Raw genomic sequence first — 19,898 nt, forward strand, 5'->3', positions numbered from 1 at the left:
TATAATAGTGAGAGAATAGGGACAAACTATTCTGTAACCCACTACACCTCCCCGTATGACGTCATAAATCACGTAATCGATAAGTTATCCGATTCCCACCTCTGACAAAGGGCAATTGATGTGTGTATAATTTGGTGGGAAATTCAAAGTTCAGAGGAAAATTCAGAAATGTCAGGGTTATCCTCTTCCTATGACGTCACTGTGGAAGATGTTGTCTTAAGTACAAACTGGCGAGAAGTTTAAAGAAAAACAGGCAGATCTATTGTGATACCAGCAGAAGTACGTCACTTGTACTAAGTACAGAATCTAAAGCAGCTGATCAGGGCGTACTGGCACAGCCACTATGACGTCAGACTCGAAGCTAGCTGACATGGAATACTGGCACAGGCTCTATGATGTAAGAATCCAAGATGGCGATACAAATGATGTCTGACCTGTAGTAGAGGTCCAACTCTATACTATCATAGGTGACCTAATTTGGGTCAGAATGGAAGCAACTTGCACACTAGAAAGCATCGTAGCAGATAGGCCAGTTGCTCTATGTGCGGAATCTCATACCACCTGTCCTAAGACAAACAATTCCTCTCTGACGTCACCATTTAAACAACTGCCAACCTAAGTTTCAGTTCGGCCAGCACATATGTCTTCATCAACACCACTCTCAGCACTCTCACCTCCAAATGTTTCCACACTTTACGGTGGTAGTTGGCAGTCTTAGAGTGACACCAGTGTAATTGTGTCTTCTATCGAGTCGAGTTGGAGCTTGCTCGTTACTTGCCTTAAAATTCCTGCAGATGAATCTGAGCCGAAAATATGTGCACTCCAAATGTTTATTGCTAGGTATTATTCTTGTAGTTAAAGTTTCCAGCGACAGTGTATAGGATTTGAAGTCCTATTTATGTGTACTAGTTAGATTTGGTACCCTCCCTTTAATTACCAGCTTCTTGGAGATAGCTTCATCGCTGGTAATATACAAACAAAACCCCTGCAAGCTGGTGTGCAGAGTATTGTGGACGGTGCATCATACCAGTATTATCAATAACCTTCCCATCCCACTCTCACACACTGATTGATTAAAAATGATTGTCTATAAACTCCATCTTACATACTTAAATACAGTCACACTATCAGCAGTTGAGGGTTGAACATTGCAGTTATTTGCGTTGAATTCCTACATAACTGATATCAGTGATGATCTGACAGTACTACTTTCATGTCAGAAAACAGTGGATTTTCATAAATTAATACTACAGGCCCATATCACTAACGTCGATTTGCAGTAGGATGTTGGAACATATACTGTATTCGAACATTATGAAGTACCTCGAGGAAAACGATTTATTGACACATAGTCAGCACAGATTCAGAAAATATCGTTCTTGCGAACCATAACTAGCTATTTATACTCATGAAGTCGGGACTGTATGGAGGATGAACGATAAAGGTGGTCCCAAGGCGTCAGATTGCTGCAGAACTTATGTGTGGTCTGACATTGTCATGATGTAGGAGAGGATGCTCCGTATGTGAACGAAGTTCCCTGCTGGTGAAAAACAGCACGCTTCTCACTCACCAACATTCTGTTACACACTGAAATGTTACACGCTGCAATTCGGAGTCCTGTAGCGGCAGAAGGTTGCAACTTACGTCAGCTCAGCAGGAAAGTCAACTGAGTAAGGTTCATGACGTAAATTGTCAACCGATGTCGAGAAATTTCTTTTTTTTTTTTTTTTTTTTAAATCGGAGGCATTACTTTGCAGCACTCCCTTGTGTAGCCGGCAGGAGTGGCCCAGCGGTTCTAGGCGCTACAGTCTGGAACAGCGCGACCGCTACGGTCGCAGGTTCAAATCCTGCCTCGGGCGTGGATGTGTGTGATGTCCTTAGGTTAGTTAGGTTTAAGTGGTTCTGAGTTCTAGGGGACTGATGACCTCAGAAGTTAAGTCCCATAGTGCTCAGAGCCATTTGAACCATTTTGAACTCCCTTGTGTAACTAAACTGATCGAAGAGTCCACAATTGTACTGCCAATTCATAGTGTCCAGCGGGGCACAATGTTTCAGCGAGCAGGACATGTCTGGACACCACGAACCGGCAATACTACGTGGACTGTTTGAGCAACTGATACGCCGATAGAAACTGAAGACTCATCTAACTGAATTATTCGAAAACAATAAGAAAAGAATAATATATTAAACAACACATTATCTACATTGAGACAACATAACAGAGAGAGCGGAATTGAGACAACTTCTGCAACCAAGTCCAGATGGTACAGTACAGCTTGATAAAATCGTAGGTTTTTCTCTTAAAAAGTAATTACGCAGACGGTAGCAGACAATATGGATTATTTTCTTAGTTCACAGTTAGTGGTACTAAGTCTGAAAAACCACTGACGTCTCCTGAAAAGTACGGTAAGTTCGATCCTGGCACAGTTGTGGGAACCTTCAATTACAAGATTCGAAGTGCACATAAAGAGGCTCAGAGCCTCTTGGAGAAGTAAGATGAAGTGGGGTCGCTGACAGTTGCCGGCTGCGGTTGGCGTCGGAAGGTGTCAGCCCTAAGGGGATCGCCGCAGCTTCCGGAGGATAGCGGCCTCGCCGACGCCAGGCCGAGAGGTGTCCGGCTGGTGGCGACGTGCGGGTAACGCTGGTGCAGCTGCAGCTGCCGCAGCTGGCGGCTCAGGACGGAGGCGGCGGCCTCGCTGGAGCGGAGGGCGCTCTCCTTGCTGGCCAGCTCCAGCTGCAGCCGGTCGCAGTCTGCGCTCTTCTCGGCCAGCTGCGCCTCGAGCTGCTGGCAGCGCACCTCGGCTGCGGACGCGCGCTCGCACTCCTCCTGCAGCCTACGCTCGCCTGCGGAAGCCGTCAACGTCTGTTACTAACACCACCCACGGCGCAGTTTTAACTCTTAAATTCACAACGGTATTTCAGTCAACAAAGATTTCCAAACGCCGTTTTAGGTCACTAAATGCCCTACGGAAGCAAAAACCGACCGACCGACAAATTGGACGTTAGTAGCAGTTTTGCCCAAACGACCGACCGACTTTTCTCGTCGGAGCGTCGATTGCTTACGACCACCTGACAGCCGAACCAACCACCAATTCATCCGATAACTTGGCGCCGTTGAGAGCTGTTGTCCCAACCGCTCGTTTTTTTTGTCACTGGGCTCTGGATTAAATTGCTGTTCTAATGAACCGAATGATCGAAAAGTCGGTATAAATTTGAAAACTGAATAAATCACGGAATAATATAGACAGAGAGGTACAAATTGACACATATGCTTGGAATGACATGGGGTTTCATTAGAACCAAAAAATACAAAAGTTCAAAAAATTGCCCTCAGATGGCACTTCATCTGATCAGAATAGCAACAATTAGCTTAACAAAGTAAGCAAAACAAAGATGATGTTCTTTACAGGAAATGCTCAATATGTCCACCATCATTCCTTAACGATAGCTGTAGTTAAGGAATAATGTTGTGAACAGCACTGTAAAGCAAGTCCGGAGTTATGGTGAGGCATTGGCGTCGGATTTTGTCTTTAAGCATCCCTAGAGACGTCGGTCGATCACGATACACTTGCGACTTCAGGTAACCCCAAAGCCAATAATCGCACGGACTGAGGTCTGGGGACCTGGGAGGCCAAGCATGACGAAAGTGGCGGCTGAGCACACGATCATCACCAAACGACGCGCGCAAGAGATCTTTCACGCGTCTAGCAATATGGGGTGGAGCGCCATCCTGCATAAACATCGTTCGTTCCAGCACGTGTTTGTCAGCCAGGCTAGGGATGATGCGATTCTATAACATATCGGCGTACCTCTCATCCGTCACGGTAGCAGTTACAAAACCAGAATCACCCATTTCCTCGAAGAAAGGCCCGATGTAGATGTGGTCAATCCAGCCCATACCGTGACTTTCTCGTCGTGCAATGGAGTTTCCACGACAGTTCTAGGATTTCCGGTACCCCAAATTCTGCAATTGTGGGTGTTGACAGACCCTCGAGCGTGAAATGAGCTTCGTCGGTCCACGACACGTTGCTCAACCAATCTTCATCTTCTGACATCTTTTGAAACGCCCACACGTCAAATGCCCTCCACTTCACTAAATCGCCAGGTAACAGTTCCAGATGCCGATGGATTTTGTACGGATAGCATCGGAGGGTACGCCTCAGTGCCACCCAAACAGTAGTGTATGGAATGCCGGTGCGACGTGTGACTGCACGACCGCTGACTTCCCCGTGCATAGACGACGAACCGGCTACAGTCTCCATTTCTTCCTGAACTGTCTCAGGTGCATTACGCCTTGTGCTCGGTCGGCCACTACGAGGTCTATCGTCTAAACAATCCGTGGCTTCGAACTTCGAAATCATTCTCGCCACAGCTGCATTTGTCAACGGACCTTCACCCGTTCGAATCCCCTTCCTATGGCGATAGGATAGTAACGCTGAACTAGCACATTCCCCATTCTGATAACACAGCTTCACTGAAAGTGCCTTTTCAGGTAACGTCAACATGTTGCGACTGCTGGCGCATCTGATTCTCTCTGTCATTACAGCTCCTTTTGTACACGATTGTCATGCACAGTTACTGACGTTTTGCTGTCCTGCGCAAACTGTCGGACATTTTGTGAACTTCGTTTTTTTTTGTTCTAATAAAACCCGATGTCATTCCAAGCATGTGTGTCAATTTCTACCTCTCTATCTACATTATTCCGTGGTTTATTAAGTTTTCAAATTTATACTGACTTTTTGATCACCCAGTACATGGCAGGGTGCGAGGTGGACAAAAGGGAATTCAGTTAAAGTTTCTGGAAAAATTTAATGACTGCGGGTGTTTGTGTGAAATAGAGATGTAGGAAATGACGCAATTGTTTTATTTTTAACGATTCCACAATGGTTTCATGTGGCACATGGAGTAAAAGGTATATATTTCACAAACAAAAGTCCTTCGACCGTTTGTATTTCGGTTTCTTTGTTTTATTTCTGATGCTTAACGGAAATTATATCTAAAAACCGAAACACAGACGGTTTAGACCTTAGATTTAGTTTTCGGTATGTATCGGAAATAAAACTTAAAAATCGAACTACAGACAGTCAATGGAGTTTTATTCATGAAATGTACCTTTTCCATGATGAGAAGTGTTCTGTTGTGAAGAAGGCTTGGACTGTTTGCATTTCTAACAGTTGCTGTATGCTTCATTTCTTGTGTGTCTGCTACATTTTTTACATGATATGTGCCATCATCATTTGTAGTCTTTCTTTTTCTAATTTGAAATAAATTTGTTAATATTACAGGGGACATTTTATTCTGCATATCTAAACTTATAACATTTACATGAACATCTTTTATTTTATTTATTTTGTTTACCACGATATATTTCCTCAGGAAACTATAAATCAAGCTGCACTTTCAAGTGTCATTTTCATTAATAATTGTGGACATACAATTGCACTTAATTTGAGGTCATCGCAGATTCTGCCAGTAGCTATAAACCATAATGTAGCTAACAGCCAGTCCTTGCAGCTTACAGCCTGTCTCATGACTGTCTTCTTTTTGGTTAAGGCTAGTCTGATGATGTTCAGCAGCTTCGAAAAGCTTGTTTCATCCCTTCTTAGATAATTACGAAAGCCATCGTCTTCTGAAGTAATAGAGAGTCGGTGAATTTCTTTCATTGCATTAGCCACTTCTTTGTCCACAGCTTTCTTTCGGCTCTTTTGACCTTATTACCCCCAAAACAGCCAGATTTTCGAGTTTCTGTAAAACCAAGCGGCGTCTCGTCGAACATAACATTATGAACTTACTGTAAACATTTAGCTACCAGCGATAGGAACAAGGCGGCGTTGTAATCGCAGAGTGCAGTGGATTTGGTCGTCTGTAGGCCGATAAGAATCCCCGTGTATTTTAACTGGCATTGTTGCTATCAGTAATCTATTGCCTCCGCACAGTTGGTAGCGTCTATCATTTTAATGCATTATATTGTAACATGGTGGCATTCATTGAGTGTAATAAAAAGGAAAATAAGTGTTTAATGTCCCGATCACAACGACGTCACAAGACACGGAGCAAAAGCTCAGATTAAAGAAAGACGGGGAGGGAAATCAGCCGTGCCCTTTTAAAAGAACCATTCCTGGCATTAAGGGAAATCTGGGAAAACCGAAATCTGGATGTCCGAACGGGGGTATCAACCGTCGTCCTCCGGAATGAGTAACCAGCGTGCCGACCGAGCCACCGCGCGAAGGCACACATACGGCTACAAACGGCGTGGATATTTCGTCCATAAATCGTTCACACAGGAGAATTGTACAAACATACCGTCATCTGCCCATCGAACAGGCTTCCGTGTCGACGACGTAGTAATAACTATCCCTGACGTAGAGAAACAACTGAAAGATTTGAAAGCAAATAAATCATCAGTTCTGGATGGAATCCCAATTCGATTTTACAAACGAATTGACCCATTACAGGGCTTGGATTTATCATGAATCTCTCGCCCAGCTCAAAGTCCCATGCGACTGGAAAAAAGCGCAGGAGGAAAAGTAAAACAACGGACCCGCAAAATTAAAGACCAATATCCCTAACTTCGACTTGCTGCAGAGTCCTAGAACATATTTTCAGTATGAATATATAAACAATCCTGAGACTGAAAAATAATGTCAACGAATCAGTATGATTTTAGAAAGCATCGCTAGTGCGAAACTCAGCTAGCCCTTTTCTCACATGATATACTGCGAACTGTGGATGAAGGGCAACAGGCAGGTTCCATATTTCTAGATTTCCGGAAAGCTGACACGGTGTCCCATGCTGTTAACGAAAGTACGAACATACGAAGTAAGTTCGCATATATGTGGGTGGCTCGAGGACTTCTTGAGTAATAGAACTCAGAATGTTGTCATCGAGGGCGAATATTCATCAGAGACAAGGGTATCGTCAGGAGAGCACCAGGCAAGTGTGAGAGGACCCTTGTTCTTCTCTATATACAGGGTGGGCAGCAACCTGCGGCTGTTTGCTGATGATGCTGTGGTGTACGGTAATGTGTAGAAGCTGAGTGACTGCAGAAAGGTACAAGACGACTTAGACCAGTTGGTATGATGAATAGTAGATAAATGTATGTTAATGCCGATGGGTAAGAAGAACAAACCTGTAACGTTCGGATACAGTGTTAGTAGTGTCCTTGACACAGTCAGGTTGTTTAAATATCTGGGCGTAACATTGCAAAACGATATGAAGTGGAACAAGCGTGTGAGAACTGTGGCAGGGAAGTCGAATGGTCGACTTCGGTTTACTGGGAGAAGTTTAGGAAAGTATGGCTGGTGCGACCTATTCTTAAGTACTGCTCGAGAGTTTGGATCCGTACAATGTCGAATTGAAGGAGGAGATTGAAGCAATTCAGAGGTGGGCTGCTTAATTTGTTATCTGTAGGTTCGAACAACACGTAAATGTTACGTAGATGATTGGGAACTCAAATGGGAATCCCTGGAGTGAAGGCGACGTTCTTTTTGAGAAACACTATTCAGAAAATGTAGAGAACCGGTATTTGAAGATGACTAACGAACTATTGGTTCAAATGGCTCTGAGCACTATGGGACTCAACTGCTGTGGTCATCAGTCCCCTAGAACTTAGAACTACTTAAACCTAACTAACCTAAGGACATCACACACAGCCATGCCCGAGGCAGGATTCGAACCTGCGACCGTAGCAGTCTCACGGTTCCGGACTGCGCGCCTAGAACCGCGAGACCACCGCGGCCGGCTAACGAACTATTCTGCTGCCGTCAACATACATTGCGTGTAAAGACCACAAAGATAAGGTATGAGAAATTAGGGCTCATACGAAGGCATGTAGGCAGTCGTTTTTCCCTCACTGTATTTGCGATTAGAACAGAAAGGAAATGACCAGAAGTGGTACAGAGTATCCTCCGCGGCGCACTGTACGGCAGCTTTTGGAATACCTATGTAGACGTAGTAAACCGAAGTCGACCATTCGACTTCCCTGCCACTGTTCTCACACGCTTGTTCCATTTCATATCGCTTTGCAACGTTACGCCCGGTAAAGGAGGTTTGCTATTTGGGGAGCAAAATAACTAATGATGGTCGAAGTAGGGAGGATATAAAATGTAGACTGGCAATGGCAAGGAAAGCGTTTCTGAAGAAGAGAAATTTGTTAACATCGAGTATAGATTTAAGTGTCAGGAAGTCATTTCTGAAAGTATTTGTATGGAGTGTAGCCATGTATGGACGATAAATAGTTTGGACAAGAAGAGAATAGAAGCTTTCGAAATGTGGTGCTACAGAATAATGCTGAAGATTGGATGGGTAGATCGCATAACTAATGAGGAAGTATTGAATAGGATTGGGGAGAAGAGCAGTTTGTGGCACAACTTGACCAGAAGAAGGGATCGGTTGGTAGGACATGTTCTGAGGCATCAAGGGATCACCAATTTAGTATTGGAGGGCAGCGTAGAGGGTAAAAATCGTAGAGGGAGACCAAGAGATGACTACAGCAAGCAGATTCAGAAGGATGTGGGTTGCAGTGGGTTCTGCGAGATGAAGAAGCTTGCATAGGATAGAGTAGTATGGAGAGCTGCATCAAACCAGTCTCAGGACTGAAGACCACAACAACAAGATGTAGACGTAGATGTAGAGATGATTAGCCAGTACCGGTTTTATGTGGGACGCTCTGTACTACTACTTCTACCACTATGTGTATAAAAATAAAATAGATTACTGCCTCATTCACTTGCTTGTTTTCCCACTATGCGTTTCAATGGAGCTTCAGGTGGAAATTGTGCAGTTACATTCCTGGTGTTAGAATAGAGCCTTGAAGTGTTTTCACAGCAGAAGACCAAGTGTAAGACAGGTTATGACTTTCTTTTGACTCGACTCTTCAAAAGACGAACATAACGTGACATGCATTTGGCCTGCTGCTACGAAAAGACGTCAGGGCTCTACACTAACAGCAAGAATGTAATTAACAATTCTCTACCTGAAGATGATTATGTGAACCACCGAATTGCGTGACTCCTATTTATGGGGCACACTAAAAAGCAAAATGTATGTTGACAATCCTCGAACAATAAACGGAACATTACTAGAGAAATTACAACATGACGGCTGGTAACGTCATCATACGAAGTCAGTGATACCTGGATGCCCATGGCCACCGTATTCAGCATCTCCTTCACACAGGTAACTATATCTTTTTAAACACACATCGAAAAAGTTTTGCATCACCTCAGTTCCGAGAGTTGCGGCACCTGTACAGAAAATTGGAATACGATCAACATAAATATCACTTCCGCCCTTTTTAATGCTCGTGAAAACCACACTTTGCATGTTGTACCATCATACAGCGAGACCTTCAGCGGTGGTGGTCCAGATTGCTGTACACACCGGTACCTCTAATACGCAGTAACACATCCTCTTGCATTGATGCATGCCTGTATTCATCGTGGCATACTATCCACAAGTTCTTCAAGGCACTGTTGGTCCAGATTGTCCCATTCCTCAACGGCGATTCGGCGTAGATCCCTCAGAATGGTTTGTGGGTCACGTCGTCCATAAACAGCCCTTTTCAATCTATCCCAGGCATGTGCGATAGCGGTCATGTCTGGAGAACATGCACGCCACTCTAGTCGTGCGATGTCGTTATCCTGAAGGAAGTAATTCACAAGATGTGGAGGCGCGAATTGTCGTCCATGATGACGAATTTCTCGCCAATATGCTGCCCATATGGTTGCACTATCGGTCGGAGGATGGCATTCACGTACCGTACAGCCGTTACGGCGTCTTCCATAACCTCCAGCGGCACCACATAACGCCACCTCAAAACAGCAATGAACATCCACTTTGCTGCACTCATCGGTGAAGAGAACGTGATGCCAGTCCTGAGCGGCCCATTAGGCATGCTGTAGGGCCCATCTGTACCGCGCTGCTTGGTGTCGTGGTTGCAAAGATGGACTTCATCATGGACGTCGGGAATGAAGTTGCGCCTCAAGCAGCCTATTGCACACAGCTTGAGTCGTAACACGACGTCCTGTGGCTGCACGAAAATGATTATTCAACATGGTGGCGTTGCTGTCAGTGTTCCTCCGAACCATAATCCGTAGGTAGCGGCCATCCACTGCAGTAGTAGCCCTTGGGCGCCCTGAGCGAGGCATGTCATCGACAGTTGCTGTCTCTCTGTATCTCCTCCATGCCCGAACAAGATCGCTTTGGTTCACTCCGAGACGCCTGGATACTTTCCTTGTTGAGAACCCTTCCTGGCACAAAGTAAAAATGCGGCCGCGATCGAACTGCGGCATTGAGCGTCTAGGCATGGTTGAACTACAGACAACACGAGCCATGTACCTCCTTCCTGGTGGAATGACTGGAACTGATCGGCTGTCAGATCCTCTCCGTCCAATGGGCGCTGCTCATGTATGGTTGATTGTTGTTTACATCTCTGGGGGGGGGGGGGGAGTGGTAGCGGGGGGGGGGGGGAGGGGAGATTTAGTGACATCTCTTAACAGTCAAAGCGACTGTGTCTGTGATACAATATTCACAGTCTTCAGGAGTTCTGGGAACCGGGATGATGCACCCTGTAGTCCACTTAATACGATGTTTGGAGGTATATCTCGTAAATAAAAAGCGATGTACGTAACCTCACGACATAAACTTGTTTGGAGCTTCTTTTGGTGCGGAATAGAAATTAACAGCAGTTAGCACTTCTGTGTTCACCTGGCGACCCACTACTGTGACCAGTTCTACGGGCGGCTAAAGGAAATAAGAAGAAATGAGACGTTACACACAGTAAATTTTAGGCGCTTTCTGGTCTCGTGGAGAAGTTCAAAAGGGTTGCGCCTCCAAACACAGCAAAAAGTGAACATGTAAAAGAAGAGAATCGGTATTATAACATACAAATGCACTTGACGGTAGAAATCAAGTAATCTTCAAAAGGGTCTTAAGGATTTGCGAACAAAATCGCCCTAGTCTGAGGATATAACACAGTTGTGAAACAGCTACTGTAATTATCTATTTTGGACGAATTAAGTAATAAAGACAGTGAAGTTATAAATTCAGGACGTTGAATCAAGTGTGCCACTTTTCCTTCTTTTGTGACTGTTAACATTAACATCAAGTTTTTTATTAATTAAAAAACCGACACATTGGAAGTACTATAAAAATTATATACCACAGGATATAGGAAGAAAAGACCGAGATCCTATACTAAATAGTTAATTTAGTTAGTAGATGGTAAAATAACGTATTGTAATAGAAATAGCACATATTGTTTTAATATAATAGTCATCGTTAGCTGTATCCAAGTTGTCCAGAAAGGGCCCAGAATACAATATGTGCTACCTTGTGTCAGAGCCATGTTATTTATGTAGTATCGTGCAAACAACCACAGATATATGTTCGCAGTGTCCAGAAACGACCAAATCACGTCCAAACGAAAGTACTGCACTCATTTTGACTTTGGGAATGTGAAATTTTCTAAGCGTAAAATAATACACAGAAAAACGCATATTCATTGAAACAACTAATTGCCAGGCATTTTGAAACATTATCGTGTGTGGAATTTTTTTTTAATGACTAGAATCAGAGGTTTTGTTATATTTAATTGTTGTCGGGCATTATGTCAGACATATGCGGAGAGCCGCGAGACTGATCGAGCGAGGTGGCCTAGTTTTTAGCACACCGGTCTCGCATTCGGGAGGACGACGGTTCAAACCCGCGTCCGCCCATCCTGATTTAGGCTTTCCGTGAGTTCCCTAAATCACTTCAGGCAAACGCCGGGGTAGTTCCTTTGAAAGGGCACGGTGGACTTCCTTCCTCAATCCGATGGGACCGACGATCACGCTGTTTGGTTCCCTCCCCCAAATGGTTGGTTACCAACCGCGAGACTGCAGTCATGACTACAAGCGGTCTGTGAGCTAGTACGTATGCAAAATTTTGAGGAATTGGACTGTGTCTTGAATTTCTTGTACGTATATAATAAAGTAATGAGACAAGCGCAATTTTTTAGTGTAACGGGTGAGATGTAGCTTGCGTGTGAGGTTTAAAAGTGGGTACGTCAACATGTTAAGCGGTGCTTGCAATAATATTCAAAATGAACTGTGATTTTGAGGAGTGAGCTTCAGGAAGGAAGGCTAATGAAGTACTAAAGCATTGAACTTACATGAAAGTACTGTTGAACAGTTCGAATGCGTCCTGATACCACAGACACTGAAATTAATGCACAGGTATCGGTATCATCGCAAACAGGCAGCGACAATACAGCGACAGTGTAATAAAGTGATGATAACACAATGTATGGCTTACCACAGTATGATTGACTAGATAAGTAGAATAGGACTGTTCTACAATTTCCTTTTGTCCACCTGGGCGAACTACCGCAAGTAGGTGAAATTTTGAGATTCGTGTGAAAGCTGCTGGCATTGTCGTGGTTGGTGAATGTCTTCCAGTACACAGCGATGAAAAAGGTCAGCTGTGTCACACTTAAAATCCATTATAAAAATCGTTATAAAACAGTAACGAAGAAGACTTTAGTACTAATGACTGCGTTGTAACTGACTGTTCAGGATTGTTCCATGAGAATATGGACAATATAATAAAAATAAAAAATTGTCTTATTACAAATCTGATTACCAGTTCTACTAGCTGAAATTCTGTTTTTACGTTAAGAAGTGCTGGAACAGAAGAAATGGGTTTATGACTTAACTAAAATGTCAGCTTCTAGTTGCCCCTGAACACAAATTTCTTAAAGCAATGCAACAAAGCACTGTAAAGGCACATATTAACAAAATATCTCTGAAAAGTTGAAAAGTTGCTCATATATTTTAAGCTAGTTCATTTCAACAGCTTTTATTGAATTTGTTTAAATAGTAAGGTCACCGGGATGATTCGTTTTATATTGACCTCTCCTGTCATTCCAACACTAAAAAAGCCTAGAAGTGGTTTTTCTGTGCCAATGTAATTCTATGGAGGGCTGAAAATCCACATGCATACGATTTATAGGATATATAGAAGTCTCATGGCAGGAAAATAAATATCCACCTAAGAATATTTTATATTGGTGACAGAATGACGCACGTGCGCTAATGAAATGGCATAAACGCAGTAATAGAGTAACATAAATGAAGTCATGGTATGACATTAATTTTAAATTGGAATGACAGTTTTGTGACTGAATGACTGATATTCTTCGACAGATGTTCCACATCAAATAGGCGTACTGTTATATATTAGCTATAATGCAGTTTTACGCATTTGTGTTAGCTATGCAATTAGTAAAAATTGGAGGAAATGTTTAAGAAAAGGAGGTAAATCAAGGACATAATTTTCAGAGAGGAAAAAAAAAAACTTCTGTACGGCTTGTTTGAAGACCAACAGCTGAAAGATCAGCTAATAATCATCATTACTAACAATTTACAATGAAATAAGTAAATAGAAGAATACATTACATGTAGAATGTAGTTATTTATTTTGAATAACTGGCTTTCTTCTTCCCTAAGCAAAGCTAATAAAACACTCTCGGTGGAAAACATTGCAAATATCAGATTATAAATAAACTCAGTATAGCTTAGAGGGGGGGGGGGGGGGGATGGGCCGGGGGAGGGGGAATTACTTACTTTATTTATTGCGACAGAACGTTGACTATCTTTGAAGATGTCTATGAATTATGCTTAAATGATACTGCCAAAGGCATTTTTATGTATTGTGTTGTTGCAAGTTTACTGTAGTGATGTTGCACATTTTTCCAGAGAACGCTTTGTAATAAATAGAGCGTGGCACTCTTCTGCCACATCGCACGGCAAAGGTAGCGTGGATGGGAGTGGTGGAATTGTGAAGCGTGCAATCCGCATATCTGCAAAGCTGGGAAACATACTATCCAGTGCTGAGGACTCCGCAAAAATTACAAGTGAAAGATTCGCAGCATTAACATTTTTTGTATCTCTGCCTTGCAAACTGCCGAGAGTAAGAAGGAATTAGTTCAAATGTGGATGGGAATAATTCCAGTGGAACATCCATGTTCTTACGCCTATTTCTCCTTTTATTATTGCGTACCAGTATTACTCACAGTTCAGGGAAAGCAAATTCACCAGAACTGATCAATCATACTGCCTTGCTGGAAAAGAAGGTCAAAATTGTGGCAGGTGATTTATATTGAGAATGGTTATGAAATTTCATTTCGAAGAAAGAATGGCGCAAACAGAAAAGATGTTTACGTTTCTCTCAAAGTCGAAAGTCGGGTAAATGCCGGGGGGGGGGGGGGGGGGGGGGGAGAAGACAGAAAGAGAAACTGGCTGCAACTACTGTAGATCAGAGGACGAAGCACTATTTTCCCCATGCAATAACAGCGCAGAACGAAACGTAATTTTCATTCCGTTACTGTGGGGTATCGTTTCGTTACCGGAGAATTTTTAAATTCTATTAGTATTTGTTTAATGCATTTTCTTCTATATCACGTTGTTTTTCACTTGTTCATCAACAGGATTTTTGTGAATTTTTATAGGAAATTGGTGAGCTGAACCTTTGTTGTATTTTAAATGAAAACAATGTGCGTCTGAAGTATGTCATTCTATTAACAGAAAGTTATTTTTACACAAGTCTCGTTATATGAATGAATCATAAACTGTTACACGAAGAAAATTATATTTCTTTGCTTATGTAGAAAATACAGCAAAAATGTTTGTCCATTATAATGATTCTTTGTCTTTTTACCCTTAAAGAGACAAAAAGTTTCATAGACTGTCATTCCGTTATTCGTGGAACTGCCCTTAACACAGTTAATCCAAGATAACAATTACTTCAGCGCATATTTATTCGAATGATGTCCTTTGTTTTAAGACAGCTGTGATTTGGAATTAGGTTTCATCTCCAATTGGGGTATGAATGTATATACCAAAAATTTGTCAATGGGCAATGGATGGAATTACTCGACTGTACTGTTTTATTGAAAAAGCAACCAGTCACATTTGTTAAGATGAATTTTTTTTTAAAATCATTACTGGTTCCGAGTATTTCCTGCTCATCTTTGAGTAGTATAAAGTGGTTACGTAAATGTGGTGCATAGGCCTATTAACATCCATAATATTTCACCAGTGTATTCCCTTTAACATTATTATATGTGGAAATTTCATGTATAACATTCGCTCCTCAATTATTTCATCTAAATTATATTTTACTACAAATGTCGCTACAAGGACCAACTGTTTGAAATCTCACTCCCCGTAAATGGATGTTCATTTTTTGTTTTGCGCCCTATAAACTGAATATACGAAAATTACATTACTATATAGTGTTTATGATAAATGCTCGCTGATATGGAATGTGCCACCTTTGTGAAATAGAAGCACCCATCAAATAAGTTTCAATGCAGTTTTTTATCGTTATTTCATAATTAGGCCGGCTACTGGTTATAACACATTGCACGTAAAACTGTTTCACAGTTGTACGTCAGCCTACCACTTACCACAAACGTGAACCATATGCGTAGAATGTTACGTAAATACTGTACACTAGAGTAGGAAAGGTGCTAAACCGGTAATGGTTCAAACGAATAAATTCATATTAACTAACGTAACTGGTTGCTGCCTTTTCACAGTGTCACTGTAAACTTGTCTTGCCAATAATATATTAAGGTCTGCAACTTCTATTGTAGCACTGAATTTAAGTAATTATTGACAAAGCTGTGACGAGTCTCCAGTTAGCAAAGCCAGGAACTCATGTTAACTCCGCTACCAAATTTTGTTTGTCACGGCTAACCAGTGGTTGGTCGAGGAAATAAGGTTGTATTCCTGTATGTATATTTGTAGTTGATTAAATAAATGAAATTACCTTCATCAACCTGATTCCGGAGCTTGGCCTCTCGCTTAACCGCACTGTCCAGCTGCCCCTGTAAAGACTTCACTTTCTCCGCAGTCAGACTGAAGTCTCGCAGCAGCGCCTTGTACTTCATGACGAGAACTCTTCTGGTAGCTTGCCTCTCCCTCATCAGTGAATCTTTCGCTTCGAGCTGCGATTGCAGCTTTGTTATTTCTCTTCCTGTACTTCTTTCGATCTCCTGCAATTTCTCAACGACCCCACTGAGTTCCTCATTATCGAGTTTCAGTACCCTACATTTCTCGTTACTTTCACACAGCCTCGTTTCAGCTGCTTTCAAACGATATTCCAGATCTTGCTTCACTCGAGTATGTTGTCCCTCCATATGCACTATTTCAGCTTTATGTTTCTCGTTACACTCACTAAAAATTTTATCCATCCTTGCTTTCTCTCTAGAAATGGCATCATCATACTCTAATTTCATTTTTTTAACGTCTTCCTCGAGTGCTTTATTGACTGTTTCCAAAGTAACAATCTTTTCCTGAAGTTCCCTCTTCAGCGTTTGTAATTCGTCTGTCTTTTTTCGTACTTCTTCGCCTAAACTATCGTTCACTCCTTGTAACTGCTTGAAACTTTTGCAGAGGGTTTCTTTGATTTCTTTATCGCCACAAGCGGCTAGTGAAATTGACAAATGACAAAACTTTCTTAGATGATTTGTCTCCACCACTTGTAGGGAGTACTCCGTAGTTTCGCCACTAGCGTTGTAGTCCAACTGCAGAGTATATGCCATTTCTTCATCCTCGCTATTTTTGTTGCACTTTTTCAAAAGAGTAATCAAGTAACCAATGAAATCTTCAAAGTCGATCAGCAGGCCATGTTCTGCCTTTATTTTCTCATAATCAGAGCTATGAATTTTTCCTGAATAAAAAGCGAAAGAATTCAGCATATCATTCACTTTCACTGTAATTGAAGTTGTTGTTGCACTGGAACGTTGATCTCGTTCAACGGATACGTTGAATGTATTTCTACTCGAGTCTCCATGTTTTAGTTCGCAAGATATTTCTTGAGTATCAGAATATAAACATTCACACGATGTTTTCTTCTCGAATTTCATTGTTTGCAATTACAGACGTGTTTCTTTATCATTTACAAGTTTAGAAACAACCACTATACTGCTTCTGTCAAACAGTAATAACTGTTAACTATCATAGTTAGTATACTCACATACTGGTCTAATAATGTCTTTGGTGTACGACAGCGAACGTATACGTGGGCACAGAGAAGTTGAAGTATTTTTATTTCGTTTATTTGACCTCGGTTCTATACCATTTAGTCATTTCTGAGTAATAATCGTGGAGCTAAAGTCACCTACATGGTAATAATAAATACCGAGGGGTCCAGAAAAATATATACACTGGTTGATAGTTGGTATCTGTCGAACAAAATGACATATAGTTGCATTTTTGCGCGGTAGCGCTGTCCATTGTTTTCTCAGCAGATCTTGGCGCGCTTTCTCCAGCAGATGACATAGCAATGAACGAAGTAAGATAGTCGCAAGGCCTATTGAATGGTAATGGAAGTAGGAAAACATGACAGAGGTACAACGGTAATGGCATACTGTGTACGGAACTCAGCCACGAACACGTACAACAATTTGTTGTATTCGGGATAAATTTGAAGCCGATGGCACTGTTCAGGCAGTGCATAAGAAAAGCTTTGGCCGAGCAAAAACATCAAAGTCCAGCTTCCAACACTACTATATTGTAACATTTTAGTAGGTCACTTCAAAAATCTGTGAAGCAGACGAGGGGTAAGCCGATCAAGCGTACAACGGATTCTGAACGCTGCAAAGTGGAAAGCGCTACGCGACATGAACGAGGAATACCCGAATCGAAGGATGGAGCACTGCGAGTGGTTTGAACGCATGCTTCGCGAGGATGAACCGTTTTTAGGGATTGTTATCTCATCTGACGAGGCGAAACGGTACTATAGGGGAGTTCCTTCTCACTACGTCCCCTGCTTGAAATATTTCTCGGTGTCTGTTGTGTGCTGCGTCCGGCACAGAATACACGCGCAATCTTACATTTCATCAGATCGCTCAAACAGGCAGCCTAGACAGTATACAAATACGAAATGGCATCAGTGTATCCTGGAAGAACTGCACTACCTTGTAATTTTACTTTTATGTCCGGCAACAAATTACTTAGGCGAAGTACGGGCAGTTTACGAAAAAGCATTTTCTGGCGACGTTACCGAATTTTCGATGTACTGAAAACTTGTTTGTTATTTCGAGTTAGGTGAACACATTATGCGAACAGAATCTTAGGATTACATTACATTTTCATCAACTCCAACCGGAACTCTGTCAGAGATTTCTAACACTAGACAATTTTGTTTGAGTAAGATGAGTGATGGCCCGCTCCCGTGTCTACTAAGTGGTCACCCTTGCGATTTCGTTACGAGAAACAGATCGTTATGTTTGTAGCTAAGCAGTTATTTCTAAAATTACAGAAGACATAGTTAATGCTGCAAGAAAACTTGTCTTAAATGAAGCAATGGGTATTGGGTAAAGAACAAGAGCTATACAAAAACAATGCTTCAGTACTGTAACAATATTTATTTTATATGATACAAGTTGAATTCCAGAGATGAACTTCATCTGAAACTAGTTACTGATAAGATCTTATTATTAAAATTTCACAACTTACAACAATAAATTTTTCTTATTTAGCTACTTACTTTATTGTAAACTAAACACTACAAACATGCTGCTGAGTCCAGCTGTGTTGCTTTTCCATGGTGATAATATAAAAACTCACTCTCGTCGTTAAGATAGATGCTTGAAGTGTCGCTGTCATTGTAATTATTTAATGAAATAATGATCTCCTCCATTGAACTTTCCAAAACAGCTTCATTATACTACCCTGAAGTCTGTTGTAGGCCCTCTCGTCAGATGTTTGTGGAATCGTGAGTAGTGTCGTTAACTACGGTGCAACTCCCATTACCTGCTAAAAGTTAAGCACTGCGCTGATTCTCTCTCAGTATCTATGACAACCTGCCATACATCAGAGTTTCTCAATAACCTAGCATCAGTTACGGACACAGAGTATGAAGCATCGACGTTACTAAACCTTTCCCTATAGTTACATGTCGAGTGCACCTTGATTCAAGGAAAGCCTGTTCAGTTAACATACCCGTCTACATGTGCAAAAAGGTTCATGTCTGATTTGTGTGTGCAATAGCGGTCCCCCCCCCTCCCCCCCACCGCACGAGGAAACTGATACCTTGATTGCCATTTACTGTTTCTAGTTCTCCTACGTTTTTTGGTTGAACATCAGAAAAATGACAGTTACACAGTTGTCTGATGTATAACGAAGTCGTGTCCTATACCAGTCTGAAAACCTTTGTCAGCTAACTAGTGCAAAAATGTTTTCATTGTCACTTCGTTTGAATGGGTGTTCCCACTTCTTTCATGATTTTCAGGAAGGAAGTGATTGCCAGCCAAATAATGTTTTCATTGTTAAAGCTGTATGAACTTGTAGTTGCTCTGTCAGTATTTCTTTGGGCTACATATACCTTTTTTTTGTCTTCCGAGCAACATAAATTCTCCCATTTTCACAACAGGAAAAAACGGTAAAACTTAACCTGAACAGAACTTACTGAGCTCGAAGTATGCTAAAGAGCACTTCAAAAAACGCTTGTGAGTAACTTCTCTAGTTTCATTCATACGAAATCCGAATTTTTTCTTCGCGGTGAGCAACTTCCCCAATCGTTTTACTCAAGCAGAGAACATTCTCAGCTTTATTCATGTGAACCTGAGAATGTTCTTCGAAACTCCGAGAATAAAGTACGTCGTCCGTTTTATTCATTTGACCTAACGAATGATTCAGTAGAAATTAACAAACAAACTTAATAAGCAAGAAATATACTGTCAGTGACTCTGAAATACCGATATCACTATTCTTCGAGATATGATCTACGGGTAGTAATTCTATAAAAATTTAAATTTTGCCTCGGAATTAGACTCAAAGTGTTGTGGTACTCTTCCGAGAGACTAATCTCCAACATGAAATTTTAAATATGCTTTATTAAAAAAGGGA

The 19,898-nt window shown here is 41.8% G+C and overlaps 1 protein-coding gene across 1 annotated transcript in view; it reads right to left on the reverse strand.

Moving 5' to 3' along the window:
* Positions 1-2,473: 2,473 nt before the first annotated feature.
* The window catches only part of LOC126335872 (polyamine-modulated factor 1-binding protein 1-like), a 46,848-nt gene continuing 29,423 nt past the window's right edge, over positions 2,474-19,898 (reverse strand). Inside the window, exons 2-4 of the mRNA XM_049999345.1 lie at positions 15,824-16,758; positions 14,913-15,051; positions 2,474-2,844 (exon numbers count right to left, since the gene is read on the reverse strand). Coding sequence (XP_049855302.1) covers positions 2,474-2,844; positions 14,913-15,051; positions 15,824-16,758 — 1,445 coding nt within the window. The remainder of the gene's footprint in view (positions 2,845-14,912; positions 15,052-15,823; positions 16,759-19,898) is intronic.

This window comes from Schistocerca gregaria, chromosome 2 (genome assembly GCF_023897955.1).
Source record: "Schistocerca gregaria isolate iqSchGreg1 chromosome 2, iqSchGreg1.2, whole genome shotgun sequence".
NCBI classification, from domain to species: domain Eukaryota; kingdom Metazoa; phylum Arthropoda; class Insecta; order Orthoptera; family Acrididae; genus Schistocerca; species Schistocerca gregaria.